Source organism: Urocampus carinirostris, chromosome 1, assembly GCF_059441175.1.
Source record: "Urocampus carinirostris isolate Australia breed hairy pipefish chromosome 1, RoL_Ucar_1.0, whole genome shotgun sequence".
In the NCBI taxonomy this organism is placed as follows: domain Eukaryota; kingdom Metazoa; phylum Chordata; class Actinopteri; order Syngnathiformes; family Syngnathidae; genus Urocampus; species Urocampus carinirostris.
In genome coordinates this window covers 61595992-61611449 of record NC_142349.1, presented here as the reverse complement: position 1 = coordinate 61611449, position 15458 = coordinate 61595992, and the positions used below count along the sequence as shown (strand labels likewise).

The 15458-nt window shown below is 38.1% G+C and overlaps 1 protein-coding gene across 2 annotated transcripts in view; it reads right to left on the bottom strand.

Annotated features, from left to right (window-relative positions):
* The window catches only part of cacna1eb (calcium voltage-gated channel subunit alpha1 Eb), a 104296-nt gene that overhangs the window by 49683 nt on the left and 39155 nt on the right, over positions 1 to 15458 (bottom strand). For both annotated transcript variants that reach the window (XM_088347515.1, XM_088347508.1), the window contains 2 exons: positions 6145 to 6248; positions 4124 to 4282 (listed from right to left, as the gene is read on the bottom strand). In XM_088347515.1, coding sequence (XP_088203641.1) covers positions 4124 to 4282; positions 6145 to 6248 — 263 coding nt within the window. The remainder of the gene's footprint in view (positions 1 to 4123; positions 4283 to 6144; positions 6249 to 15458) is intronic.

Sequence of the window (15458 nt, the reverse complement as noted above, 5' to 3'; positions counted from 1 at the left end):
CACTGCGGGTCAGTAAGCTGGATTCACAGAGCGCTGGCCTTACTGGGGTTCTTAGCATGCATGGAAGGACGCAAGCAGTCACGTTGCATGCAGTATACATTAACGCCTCAACCGGCAGTCTTCTTCCGCCATCTGTCAAGTGTCATAGAGCACCCACTCCACTGTCGGACCCTTAAAAGCCTCCAAGAGACCCCACGTTGTTGTGAATGTAACTTATGATGCAGAGGAAGAAATATTAATTGCAAAATGGGGCATGATTCAAAGATAAGTGTTGTCATTTATAAACAGGGTGGGGTAGGGTTACTTTAACTTGATTACTTTCAATTACTTTTGGATTACTCCAATACCAAATATGCTAACAAAAGACAAAAGAAACTAAATATGAATAAAATTACTACATTTTGTGCAGGCTTGGGAGGTAACGGAATACATGGAACGGCAAAAATGATGTTGGCAAGCTGTTTGGATTTATTTTCATTTTGTTTCTGTCGCATTTTATGTTAGTTTTGCCAGAGATCAAAGCCAGGAGAGAAAGCTTACCATGTGTTGTGAGTCATAATTTTATTCATATTTAGTTTCTTTTGTCTTTTATTAGCATGTTTGGTGTTGGGGTAATCCAAAAGTAATTGAAAGTAATCAAGTTAAAGTAACCCTACCCAACCCTGTTTATAAATATATCAATAGAGAAATCTAAAATATGACGCATGTTTATTAGTTAGCTGGGAGGCCAGTTAACCTGTAAGTCAGTTATTGAAATTTATTTTTCTATTTTCTTTCTTTCTTTATTTTAGTAAAATTATTCTGTCTTTAATATTGGAGTCAAAACAAGGGAGATTACATAGGATGCCAGTTTGTTAATTTGACTATTATTGTGCGCTGTTCCTGGTTTTAACTATTACAAACTGTTGACATCATTGTTATTATCAGCTAATCGTGTGGCTGTTCTTTGATTCCCACATCCTGCTTTTAAAACATATGAGATTTAATGAAGGGAAAGAATTTAGGGGCGGGCTTTCAGAACAGTTTGGAATCTCTTATCTGAAGTTGGGGCTCCCGCCCCTGTTCTCTTTGCAAGTTCAAAGTCCATTGATGTCTTCTCTCTTTTTAAGTGTAGAGTAAACTTTAAACTCATCAGTTAGTTAATTAGTTTCTAGTTTGCTTTTATATATTCTTATTTGGATTATTGCAATGCCCTGCTCACTGGTCCTCAGAAAAAGGGTATTGCTAGCTTGCAGCTATTACAAAACTCAGCAGCACGAGTGCTTGCAGGCTGAAAATCTTAAGGCCATCTGCTGCCATCCCTATCAATGTGGATAAGCCACCCTCGGATCCCTTTCCTCACATGGTTAGTCTGTGCCTTGCCAAAATCATATTTTATCTCTATCACTATTTATTTTGTTTTGATCGTATTTTAAACATTGCGTGTGTTTGTGTATGATGTGTTTTGGGTTATCTGAGGGAAGGGTAGCGGGGATTTTACGATACTGCCGTATACTGAATGCTTTTTTACTGCACTTTGAGTGTCGATTTTTTTGCCTTTAAAAGTGCTTTATGAATACATTTTATTTTATTTTATTTATTTTGACTTTTTTTAAATTGTTGTTTTACCATACTTTGTCCGTAACTAAACATACCCTGATAAAACTGAAGGAAACTGATAAAATCAGTGAACTAATTAGTTTCTCTCAGAACAAATAGTTAAATACATGAAGATCTTAATATTTGTAAAAAGTTGCCATTTTACGTCTATTTTTCCGATTTAATGAAATAAAAATAAAGTTCAAAATATAGTAAAATGAGAAAACTCCGACATAAGTATGAAATCATCTGTTAACAAAAAAGGTTTAATGTCAATCGTGTCACGGTCGCCTTGGTGACCAGTCTGCCCCGCCCCCTGGGCAACAGCTGAAAGCAGTTCCACTAATGGTGGGTCTGTACTTAAGGCTGCATGGTGGGCTCTGCGGTTGCGGGTTCATTACTACTCATTATTCACAATCCCGGTCTGTTATGCCTTGTCCTGTTTTAGTCTGTTATGCCTTGTCCTGTTGAGTTCGTGCCGGAGGAACTCTGTATTGTTCTGTTTTGCCCCGGAGTATTGGGCGACTTTTATTTTATTAAATAAAACTTACGGATCGTCAACGCATTTGAGTTCTCCCTTCATACCTCCTGCCTCCGTTCTGGTCCGGTCCCCTTCCACGCCACCACGCTCTCGTGACAGAATGAACCCGCCCACAAATAGAACTCAGCGAACGATCCCAGCGCGACTTGGGAGAGCTGGAGAGCGCAGTTCGGCAGGCGCCTACTGAGTTGGCCTTCCCTGCCCGTTCGAACCAGGGCCCCGCCCGTCGTGGCCCTTGCTGTGCCTCGAATGGGGTCCCGGGAAGAATTGACGTCTGCCTGTTCGACTCTCATGCCTGCCTGCCCGACTCCCGTGCCGATTGCCTGCTATTCCGTCTCCCCTGCGTGCCAGCCCGACTCCGACTCTGCTGCCCGTCGGGCCGACTCCGACTCCGCTGCCTGCCGGCCCGACTCCGCTCCTCCTGTTTTGCCGGTTCTGATTTTGACTCTCTCATGTCTTGTCTGTTCTGATTTTGACTCTCTCATGTCTTGTCTGTTCTGATTTTGACTCTCTCATGTCTTGTCTGTTCTGATTTTGACTCTCTCATGTCTTGTCTGCTCTGATTTTGACTCTCTCATGTCTTGTCTGTTTTGATTTTGACCCTCTCATGTCTTGCCTGTTCTGATTCCGCCTGTCCTGTCTGAATCGCCACTTCTGAACCTGAACCCCTGAGCCTGACTCTTCTGAATCTGACCCCCCTGAGTGCGACTCTTCTGAATCTGACCCCCCTGAGTGCGACTCTTCTGAATCTGACCCCCCTGAGTGCGACTCTTCTGAATCTGACCCCCCTGAGTGCGACTCTTCTGCATCGGCCTGTCCTGTGTGCGACTCTTCTGCATCGGCCTGTCCTGTTTATCTGTCCTGTTTTTGCCTGTCCTGTTTATCTGTCCTGTTCTCGTCGGTTCTGCCTGTCTGTCATCCCCTGTCCAGTTGGCCACCAGACCCCCCCTGCCGAGCGCCGATTCCGATCCGCCCGACGCAGATGGCGCCTGCCTCTCCCCGTTCCTGCGTGTTCGGAGGAGGGAGCAGGGTTGCCCCAATCGCGATCGTCAACATTCCGGGGCGCGAGGTAGTAATTTTTTCTTTTTTGGGACCTCGGGAGCTGTCCCTTAAGAGGGGGGCTCTGTCACGGTCGCCTTGGTGACCAGTCTGCCCCGCCCCCTGGGCAACAGCTGAAAGCAGTTCCACTAATGGTGGGTCTGTACTTAAGGCTGCATGGTGGGCTCTGCGGTTGCGGGTTCATTACTACTCATTATTCACAATCCCGGTCTGTTATGCCTTGTCCTGTTTTAGTCTGTTATGCCTTGTCCTGTTGAGTTCGTGCCGGAGGAACTCTGTATTGTTCTGTTTTGCCCCGGAGTATTGGGCGACTTTTATTTTATTAAATAAAACTTACGGATCGTCAACGCATTTGAGTTCTCCCTTCATACCTCCTGCCTCCGTTCTGGTCCGGTCCCCTTCCACGCCACCACGCTCTCGTGACAAATCGAGCTGTGGGTTATCATCCTGTCCTTTTAGGTATTGTTCCTCACATGGTTTCACTGTGCCCTCCCATATCCTCTTCTATTTTTTGAATGATGCTATTCTGTTCTATTCTATTTGATTCTAGTAATCAATCTTTCTCCCATTTGACTCTCCTGTGCTCGAAAAGGTCTGCTTTCTTGCTTAAGCTTAGCTTGCTTAAAAACCGAATGAGGACAAGCACCAACTAAAATGGATCGATAGTTGATTTTAAGCTAAAATGTTCAAATAGCACATAAACTGCCCCCTTTCAAGTTCAAGTGTCGCTCCACAGTTAATGAATTGAAACCGCAAAACGGACCGTGGGTTGCAAAGACATGATTCAAACACTTTTGTTAAATGGTTGGACACTGAACAACATGCGCACGCCCACCAGCACTAAAACGTTCTCTGGTGTCACATCACGATCATGACGTAAGCCACTGGACGCAGCTCTAGGCACTCCCGCGCAGTATTATGCGAGCAAACAGCAAAGGCGTGTACCGAGGATGTCGACGGACGGCAGGCAGGTGTGGTGAAGCTTGCCACTGTAGAACTCCAGCCCGATGATGGCAAACATGAGGATGGCGAAGAAGAGGAGCAGGCCGATCTGCAGCAAAGGGATCATGGCCTTCATGATGGACTTGAGCACAATCTGCAGGCCTGCAAAGTCAACGCAGGATGAAATTAGTGTGATGATAAATTAACACGTTTTAAACTACAGAAGAATATATATGTCGTTAAAATTCAAACGTGTATCGCATCATCCTAAATAAATTGCAGTGTGCGTGACTCGGTTTATCCAATACAGTGAACAATCAACAATCAACAATCAGTGTGTATTTAAACATCATTGAAAATCATTTTTAGGACTTGCGATTTTCAATGTGAGGACTGTTAAAAGTGAACTCAGAGTTGAAGCTTTAAACACATTTTAAATCAAGATTTGGCCTTAAAATTGCAATTTAAAGATTAAGATTTTAAGCCTAACTGTGACCGCACTAAATCTATAGTAATGTACTGGTACATTTTGTTCTTTTGATTAAAAAAAAAACAAATTAAGGTTGGTACCAGTATTTGTATTCAAAACAGAAAAAAGGTGAGGGAGAAAGTAAATAACTAAACTCATATTCTTCAAAAAAAGAAACATTATAAAATATGAATTGTTTTAGAAATCTTTGTTTTTTTCATGATTTTGTTAGCGTCCTTCTTAAAAAATCTAAAAGAATGTGTCCTTTAGTATGGAAAATACTGTAATCAACCTCGAAGTAAAGAATTTGTTCCACTTGCAGATACTCATTGTTGCTTATTTTACTAAAATCAACTAATTAACAAACATATATATTGAAGACATTTTTATATATAACTAAAGTGTAAAAAAAAAAAAAAAAAACATGAAAAAAAAAGAGCAACGATTGTGTACTGTATTTCCTTATTTTATTAAATAAAATTATTTACTGCTCCAGCACCCCCGCGACCCTACTGAGGATAAGCAGTGCAAATAATGCATGGATAGATGGATGGATGGATAATTATTTACTGAATAGAAATATTTTAAAATGAAATCATGACAAGAAATATATATAAAAGCATCACAATTAATCTACAATTTTTTTTTCATTTACTGTATTATAGTTCTACTGTTAATCATTTTTATTTTTTTTATTTATTAAAATACTACAACTAATTTTAAATACATTGTTATTTAAAAAAAAAAAATTGTAAACTTTGAAAAAGAAAGAATTAGCAAAATTATAGGCCTCCAGTTCCTTCAGATAAAATGACTAATTTTAAGAATGATTCCTCTCAATTTATGCTAAAAAAGGTTAACATATTGTTAAAAAAAAACATGATTCGTAAAGACAAAAAAAAGATATAAGTAAAGCTATCTGATTCATCGATATTTTTTCCCTATTTCACAAGAACAACAGGAAAATATGATTATATAAATAGAAACAAAACAAGGATATATTTAAAATAAAGGATCTGTCTAATATTTGTAGGGCTATTCTTTGTCTGAAACATATTTATGTACTCAGGATCTTTTTTTCTTTTTTCTTTTTTGGCCTTCACATCAAAAGATGGTCGGCAAAATGTGCCGAAACATTTAAAAAAGGCTCCCCCTTTTTCATTTGTTGCATATTATCTGAGATTCCGAGATTTTACTATGCCATTTTAAATTTAGAGTGTTTTCATATAAATCTACATTTACACTTCCTTATAAATATTTGAGCCTCTTTATCCTGACATTCTTTTTATCTTATTTTTCTCTTTAGTGCGTGTTTATCCTGGAGTGCCACGTCTAATCTTGTAAACATTGTTCACTACACTATCAATGAAAATAAAGACAATACTAATCTGCATTTTAATTCATTGGTGACAAATGTTTCAAGCTTATGTGATTAAAAAAAAAACAAGAAAATGTTTGAACATGTTTCGCAAGATTTGCTGAAAATCTACTCCTCAATCAGTCACGCTTTGTTACAAAACAAGATTAATCCCAAAAAGTGTAGTGAATGACTCACTGGGGATTCCGGAGACGAGCTTGAGAGGTCTCAAGACTCGCACGGCCCTCAGGGTGCGAAGGTCCACGGGGATGTTCATGTGCGCTCCCGCCGTTGCCAGGATTCTGATGGAAGGACCATCATCTCAATTAGTCACTTGTTATCAAGCCAACTTTAGAGGTGGAGTGAAATTTGCATTTTGCAAGACACAAAATATATTTGTGAACGGTACTTCTATTTTCCAAACAAAGTAAAACTGTACATTATAAAATAAACCTGGCAGGCATTGTGATGCTCATATCTTCCCCCACATAAACAAACAGTGACGTACCTCCACCTACACCCAACAAGCAATACTGAAGGCCAAATCCTATAAAACGTTTTTTTTTTAAACACGACAAATCATGCACAAACTTAAATCTCCATTAGTATTTATACAGTTATTTAGCACAACCCCATGTTATGCGACGAGCCCATTTAATCAGGGTTTGAAGAAAGTCCCTTTTCTTCCTCCATGGGTTTGTTCACTTCCAGGTTGTGAGATGGGTAAAACAAGTGCTGGTTCCGAGATTAGCATATCATTTGAAGTTTTATCAACACAGAATATTCCGGGCACAAATTGTTTGTAGGATTCAAGAGTGCATTGTCAAAATGTCTGACAATTACTATTAGACTGGGAGGGTAGTCCCGAAGACCAAAACCTAAGGAAAACAAAACTCAGAGTGGAAATTTCTACTGGAAAGAGGCATATTTGTTCAAACCTGTTCTACCAGGAATTAATATGATTTGCCGAAACTTTGTCAACAAAATAAAACACAAATGAAACACCAGAGAAGCCTTACAATTGTGACTGAATAAGTTAAAAGGTTAATTCAATATGACTGATTGAAGTAAGTAGTTATGAATGACTGAAATAAAAAAGAGTGTAAATGTATAGATTATACATTATACATACATATATATATATTTTCACAGCGCTTCACTTTTTCCACATTTTGTTATGTTACAGCCTCATTCCAAATTGTATTAATTTAATCTCTTATCTCAAAATTCTACACAAAATACTCCATTATGACAATGTGAAAAAGTTTTTTTTTTTACTTTTTTTGAATTTATTAAAAATAGAAAACTAATAAATATATGAAGTGACAGATTTCAATGTTGCAACAGGTTGCACCAATTTTTTGCACAGATTTTATTTTCCGCCCCAAAATAAGCAAAAATGTGTATTCTGTGTTGGATGAAAGAACGGAATAAAACCGAAATGGGTCTTGTGAAAGACTTTGCGTCACATCTACCAAAGCCGGCTTTCACTCGAGGTTGTGCAACACATTATTTTTCATTAAGCACACGAGGGCATCATGCGGTCTAAACGGGAGGCCTAACCAAGTTTTTGCTAGCAAAAATGTTTTCTCAAAAGTTCACAGGTCCCTCGGTTTGCAGGTTTTTGCTAGCCACTAGCCAAACTTAAACTAATGCTTATATGCTAAAACCACAGAGTTCATCTATGACGGTTGAGCCTTTGTAACTTGTAAACACATACTTTATTTAGTGCTAATTTACAACTTTGACGTGTATGGCGTGTAGACAAGTGTGACTCGTTTGTTGCCACAAATAAACCTCCATCATTGATTCCCTCCTACTCTGGTTTTCTTGTCCCCTTTCACTGTCCTGTCCATCAAAAGCTAAAATGCCCCTTTACAAGTACAATACATGTGCTTGTGTTATTTGCATTTTATTTTCTTCTTTTGCATCACTTTGCTCTCCGTCTGGATTTTTAAGGACTGAAATGTCTCTGTTTAATGGCAATGGTGGCCTGGAGAGGGATGGGCATCACCAGGCTGTATATGCCCAAGACACACCACGTAAAATGGTGCCCCTACAATGTTAGTGGTGAAATAATCCAACCAACCAACTAACCAAACAACCAATATATACAGCAAAGAAAATGAGTATTTGAACACCCTGCTATTTTGCTATTTCTCCCACTTGGAAATCATGGAGGGGTCTGGAATTTTCATCGTAGTTGGATGTCCACTGTGAGAGAGATAAACTAAAAAGAAAAATCCAGAAATCACAATGTATGATTTGTGTGATATAGCTGCAAAAATGTATTTGAACACCTGAGAAAATGAATGTTAATATTTAGTACAGTAGCCTTTGTTTGCTATTACAGAGGTCAAACGTTTCCTGTAGTCTTTCAGGTTTGCACACACTGCAGGGGGGATCTTGGTCCTCTCCTCCTCACAGATCTTCTCTAGATCAGTCAGGTTTCTGGACTGTCGTTGAGAAACACAGAGTTTGAGCTCCCTCCAAAGATTTTCGATTGGGTTCAGGTCTGGAGACTGGCTAGGCCATGCTTTTTAGTTTATCTCTCTCACAGTGGAAATGCACCCAAGATGAACATTTCAGACTCCTCCATGATTTCTAAGTGGGAGAAATAGCAAAATAGCAGGGTGTTGAAATACTTATATACTTAATATTAGCATCTGGTAAAAAGTGTTTCAGTTATTTATCATTCTATATTGCACCCTTTTTAGAAAGACAGTGCAAAATAAGTTTTTAGTTTATTCACTGTATTCTTTACTTTTTTCGGTGTTACGTTTATGGTTTTCGATTCAGTTTTTCACATTGTCTGTTTTCAGTTTCAACCTCAAAATGTAATTTCAATGATTCCCTACTCTTTATTCTGTTGGATCACGTGTGTGTGCGTGTGTTTTCATATGAGTGTGTCTTTAAGCATAGAAGGCGTCACATGCCATGGACTAAAGTGCAGGCCTACGCAAAAGCTCTCCTGTAAACTGTGGGAGAGCAGAAAGTGTGTGCAAGTGCGTGTTTATGTTCAAGTGTGAGGCAGTGGCGAGAGACAAACAGAAGGTACGGTGGAGTGTATTTCTGCAGAATTAGCCATTGCTCTGAATGCAGCGGGCACAAAAAGCCCCTCAAGGCTGTTTATGGTACATCGGTAACCCCGGTTACAACATTGTAAGAAATGGAGGTATGTGTACAATCTGGAACTCCTGGAGGTATGCCAGATTTACATTTTGAGAAACAGCCATGCACTCTAAAAATGGAACCAGCCTGTTCAATTCAAGTAATTTTGCTGGATCGTTTGACACGAAACAACCCAATTGTTTGGGTTGTTCTGAACAAAATGACCAAGACTGCTTAGTATCAAACCTAACCAATTTTAGGGAGTGTTATTTTAAATTGGATTGCAGAATTCTATCATACAAAAGAAAAACCTAAAACATTTCACAATTCTTGCCAGGTCTGTTTTTGCAAAACAAGAAAGGAAGTTAAATTAACCCAAATATTTGGATGGTCCATTTTGGACCAAACCTTGGGTAATTTAGGACCCAACAGTTTTAAAAAATAATTTTAGGTAAGTATAAAATAATGCCATGAATTAAGGAAGATTGCACATAAAGTGGGTCAGCACGGCGACTGAGTGTTAGGCGTGTCCGCGGTACAGTTCTGAGGTCATGTGATTAAACCGTCCTGTGTGCAGTTTGCATGTTCTCCCTGTGCCTGCGTGGGTTTCCTCCTGGCATTCCAAAAAACATGCATGTCAAGTTAATTGGCCGGTTCAAATTGTCCCTAGGTGTGAATGAGTGAGTGAGTTGTCTGTCTGTGTGCCCTGCAACTGGCTGGCAACCGGTTCAGGGTGTCCCCTGCCCACTGCCAGAAAATGGCTGGGATTTGCTCCAGCACCCCCGCGACCCTACTGAGAATAAGTGGTGCAGATAATGGATGGATGGATGGATGGACATAAAGTCAATCATATATTCAGGACGCAACCCCAAAAAGAGTCAGGTAAAAAAAAAATAAACACACAAACACAAACAAAATGAGGGTTAAGGATTGATTCACACACTATTTTGATTAATTTGTACAAAAGTTATTGTTTTTTTAAAACAAAAGTATTCGGCCGTTAATTTTGGACAACCCCAAACATTTTTTAAAAATATTTACCTCTTGAAAATAAAAATAAAAAACACTAAATATTTTTTTTAAGTATGGATGTATCTATGTATTAGTTACTTATGTATTGATGCTTTCATTTATTAATTAAAAAAAATAAGAAAAATTAACTCAAAATCAACCCAAAAGGGTGGATCATTAGTTATTTTTGTTTTTAATTTTTTTACTATTTTCATCCAATTGATTTGTGGTTTTCTGAATCCAATTACTTTTTTTCCCTTTAAAAAAAGAAAAAAGTTATAACACTGATAGGGGTAATTGTAAATAATATTTAGCAGGGTGTACATAAGTAAACAAAAGCATCCCAAAAAACGGTTCCGTCTGTGTATTTGTACACCATTAACAAGCAACCTAAGCACTAGGTGAAGCAATCCATTCTTCACGGACTTAAAAGTAGAAATGCAATGAATAAATAGAAAACTTTGAATAAATGTGAAATCGATAAATATAAAAGTAAAAGTACTTTATACAAAGTAAATGACTCTTGTAAAACACCAACAAGGAAATGCTTCAATCATACAATAAAACTTTCCACACAGACAAACAATGAATGCCAAGAGTCAGGAACACCTGACTGAGCAATATTTCAATCATATTTTCACATTTCTTTACAAAATGTGTAATTTGACTTTATCAAGTGTTAATAAAATATGGTCCATTGATTATCCATTAGGGAGGCTATTGTCAGGCTGGGAAAGATTCTGGACCCTTTTCTGTTTTTTCACAATCCGCCATGAGTGAGTTAAGCCTTTCTGCTCTTCATTGTGCGCCGTTGCAAACTGGCTGCAGGAAATCTGAATTAATTTCATGCAACCTCTCCCACACACATCCACCTACACTTCCAATGCCGCCAACAGCAAGCACATCACAGCAGTCGCCATTAAGCACAGCTTGCTGTATGTGCAAAAGCCATTGCGTGGACATGAGTGGATTTAATGCAAGCTAAATCACTCATTGCTGCAATGCTATTCATCATGAATGATATAAAATGTCTTCTTTTAGAATAGCATGCTTAAAAGTATGTGAAATATGCTATGGGCCAGGTATTCAAATTGAAATAAGAAATTAAAAGGAAGCAATTACTTAAAAGTTCTGACTTAATTCACACTAGGTGCTCCCAAAGTTAAAGCTGCTTTAACTTATGATTCCAATCTCTGAGGCTCTTTTACCCCTGTGTTAAATATTTAAAGTTGTTTTTTTTAGGTTAAACCTTTTAAGTCCTTTAAAGAAATGTGTTAAAGTTTTAAGAACGTTTGAAAACTCTTAAGTTAAAGCTTTAAACCCGCTCTATCTCAAGTCAAGTCAAGTCATGTTTATTTGTATAGCCCTTAATCACAAAGAGTGAGGCTGCAGAGACCACAGATGATTACAAACCACTGACTATTATGTCACTATCACCTGATCTAAAACCTACATGAGGGCAAATAATACACAGATACACAGATAGTGTCAACATCTCCTGATTTATAGTGTAACCTTGTGAAATAATAGTCTGTTGTTTGCAATAATCAGTGGTCTGTGCAGCCCTTTGGTACCCCTTGTGATTAAGGGCTATGCAAATAAACATGACTTGACCTTATCGCCTGAATCAAAGCTTTAAACTGTTTTATTCAACTCTTGAGTTATACCTTAAAAACGGCATTAGCCCCAACACTGGCGTCATACCGATAAAGGCTCTAATCTGGCATCCAGGAAACAGTTTAACAAGAATATGCAGTCTCCTGGTTCTTAATTCCAGTATAGCAAGCATTTAGGATTTAAAAAAAAACAAACTCCGCTGAGCTTCAGTACGATTCTTACATCAGCGAATGTCTTTTTCTATCTGCATTTAAATTTTGACTTTCATCTGACTTTTAAATGTGAAAGTAATGGCATACTTGATCTAGAACTTCCAAGCTGCTAAGGACACACAAGAGATTACAAGATTTCTATTTTGGGATCGGTGAGCCACTAAATAATGTCTCTTATTTAAATATGCCACAAGAGAGCAATCAAGAAACAAAATGTTTAAAGTTATCTGTCAAGTTCGATGACAACAAACAATCACGATACACATGGGAGCCATTTTACTGACATAACAAATAACACATCGTCCACCTGTGGCAGTGAGTTCACTGCTGGAGGACACTTTGCCACCAAATTCAATTAGGCAACAGGTTCCCCTTTCCCTGCCATTTTTTTTGTAATTGAACTGCATGTCCCAACAGATTAGCTTGTAACGATTCATTAATACCAAATGGAAATGGACGCCGCCAGCGTTGGTCCAGTGGCCTGGATTGTATTCCCAGGCGTGTTCTGTGACACATGTGCACGCTTTCTTTTAAGTCTGACTTACTTGTAATGCTACTTACTTGACTCTGTGAGTGTCTGTGTACACTGAAAGTGGTTTTGTGTGTGCGGCAGACATGGAAGCAGATGTGCCGAGAGAAAAATGTGCCAGAAGGCAGGCGGGAAACCAGGCCGGCCGTCACCAAATGTGGTTTAAATTAAGAAACTCCGGCTTGTGCTAAATAGTGAAGGGTTCCATTCAGGCTTTTATAAAAATATCCACAATGTCAATTGTTTTTACCCTAAAAAGAAAACCTCAGGGGATGAAAATGGCTTTGGATTCTATTTTCATACTCGGGGCAACATTCGTGGAATCGAGGGCTAAGAAAAAAAAGCGCTGTTGTGGGAGTGAACACAATGTACTCAATGGACAGGGGTGTCATACTCATGTTTGCTTAGTGGCCAAATGATAGAAAAAACATTCTCACGGTAACCGGACTATTAAATTAATGACATAAAAAAATGGGCAGGAGGTCTTTTCAGAGGCTCATAATCAGTGTTCCTTCTAAGCTGCGCGCGTGCGCAATCGCGCACTGCCTGCACATTCTCAGCGCACAAGAAAATCTATCCAGCGCAATGTTCCCTAGAAGCTGCGTGTGTGAGTTTTTAGAGTTTTTTGAGAACCGGCTTCTTCGGCTCGGCTCACTAAAAGGTCCTAAACGACTCTTCAGGTTGTTTTTGCTCCTTCCATCCCTATATGACCAAATATTATGAAAAATTATGCACAAAATGACTTAAAGGAAGGGGTAATAGAACAAAAAAGAAAAAAATACCAAAATGCAAAAGTAGTGAAAAGCTGAGAAAAAAAGAAACACAAGGAAGAGAAAAAGGAAGGAAAAATTCAGAAAAAAGCCAGAAAAAAAGAAAAGAAATAAACAAAGGAAAAAAGTAAATAGAGAACAAAAAGAAAAAAGTAACAGCTAGGAAAAAATAATCACAATGAGATTTTTAAAGGAATTTAAAAAAACAGAAAAAAACAGGGAAAAAGAAGAAAAAGTTTGTGTTGCATTCAAATAATTTCCAATTATACCAAGTCAATCTTGTTGCCAACATTGTACTTCCACTAAAAATGTGATTAAATACAGTTGTGTATCGTACTACTAATGATTTAGTTGCCACACTTGGAATTGCTGTTGCTCACTGTTGTTTGAAGCGTTGCTCACAGACTTTGTGTGCCGCTTACTTGGGAAGATTTGATCAATGACGCTCAGACCCATGGAAAATCAGAGGGAACATTGCTCATAATAATGAATTATGATTCAGGGATGAGATTTGATCATAAAATGATTATTAAGGTTTTTTCTTTCCTCATATATTTGTTTCCTTTAAACTAAGATTTCACACCAATTCAAATGGTTGATTTAATGAATGTCTGTTTATATATTTTTTGTTCACGTGAATATGGAGCTTCTTTAAACTTCTGTGAAGACTCTCGGGTGCTACTTTTTTAATTCAGTATTTTTCACATCACATTAAATAGTGCATCTGCTACTTTTATTAAAGTATAATAAGAACAGGATGGGTTTCCTTATTGTCCTCTGGTTGATAAATGGTAGCAAGCAAATAGAGCTAGGTTGGTGCTTTGTAAGTGGTGCCTGGCTTTTGCGACATCAGGTGGACATATTTAAAATTGCAGGTAATTGTGGCTCATTTTACTCCAGTGATTCTCTCAGCATTGTCGTGCGGGCACAGAGAATAATGTGGCGGGCCATATTTGGCCTTCTGGCCTTGAGTTTGAGTTGCAGTAGCTGTGTTTGCTGACAACCAGTTATCAACCAGAGAACATTTCAGGAAACACACATCCTGATACTATTTTACATAAGATAAAAGTCACAGGGATGCTGTTTAAGGTCAAGTCAAGTCATGTTTATTTGTACAGCCCTTAATCACAAGGAGTCTCAAAGGGCTGCACAGACCACAGACTATTACAAACTGCAATACAATAACACTCATGTGTGGTGCATGGATGTTTCTTTCAACCGCAACATTTGCTACTAAACTACTCTTTTTATTCCAAAATTATCGGTAAGCAGATAAATCATAAAATAACAAATCAAAAAATAGCACCTAGGTGTCTTTGAAGACGTTTAAAGAAGCTTTAGCTCCTTTCTATAATATATTTAAAATCTAACAACGATGTTCCTGAATTCACATTTTCATTTAGAAAAATAAATAAATGAAAAGCAGAAAAAGACTTCAAATCATTCAATCAATCATTTGCACTTAAATTACTGTTCGTGTGCTTGATAAGTTTAGTTTAGTAGACACTCAAAATAAGAAACAAAGACATAAATGGATTTCGAACTTAGAACAGGGAAGATCCCAAACGTCATATAAGAAATTCCAACCTGTTCTTAAAAGCCCTACTCGTTTCTTGTTGTAAAATCTCCAAGGTTATAAAAGCAGTTTCGTCCTAAAGTGTGTGAAAATTGAAGAACAGTAACATTATTGGTTGGTAGTGTAAAATGATAAAAAGTTTTATAGTCAACTAACAATGATGTTTAATAATCAAAGTAAAGAACTGGCATTCCTTTGTGGGTACCAAAACCAGAATAAACATATCAGTGCTATTTTTGTAACTTTCCAGTTTGAATGTTTTTTATTGAGATAAATAAACTGTAGATGAAATGAATTCAATTGTTTTTTTTAGTTTTTTTGTTTTAAGAATGCACAAATGATAAACACTACACGAGATTAAAGTGAAGGAAAAAATATTGAGAGAATACAACCTCAAGCTCGGTGGCCATGGGGCTAGGGTGCATGCCCGAGACTGGGAAGTTGCTGGTTCGAGCCTCCACCGGGTCGTACCTAAGACAACATTGGTACCCATTGCCTCCATTAGTGGAGTTGACTCAAGCCACCTCCCACGAGGGGGATTTGGCTCTGGTATATATATATATATATATATATATATATATATATATATATATATATATATATATATATATATATATATGTTTTTTATACAGTTTTTTTTCTACCATGTTGGCCCCTGAGCTAAAATGAGTTTGACACCGCTGGTC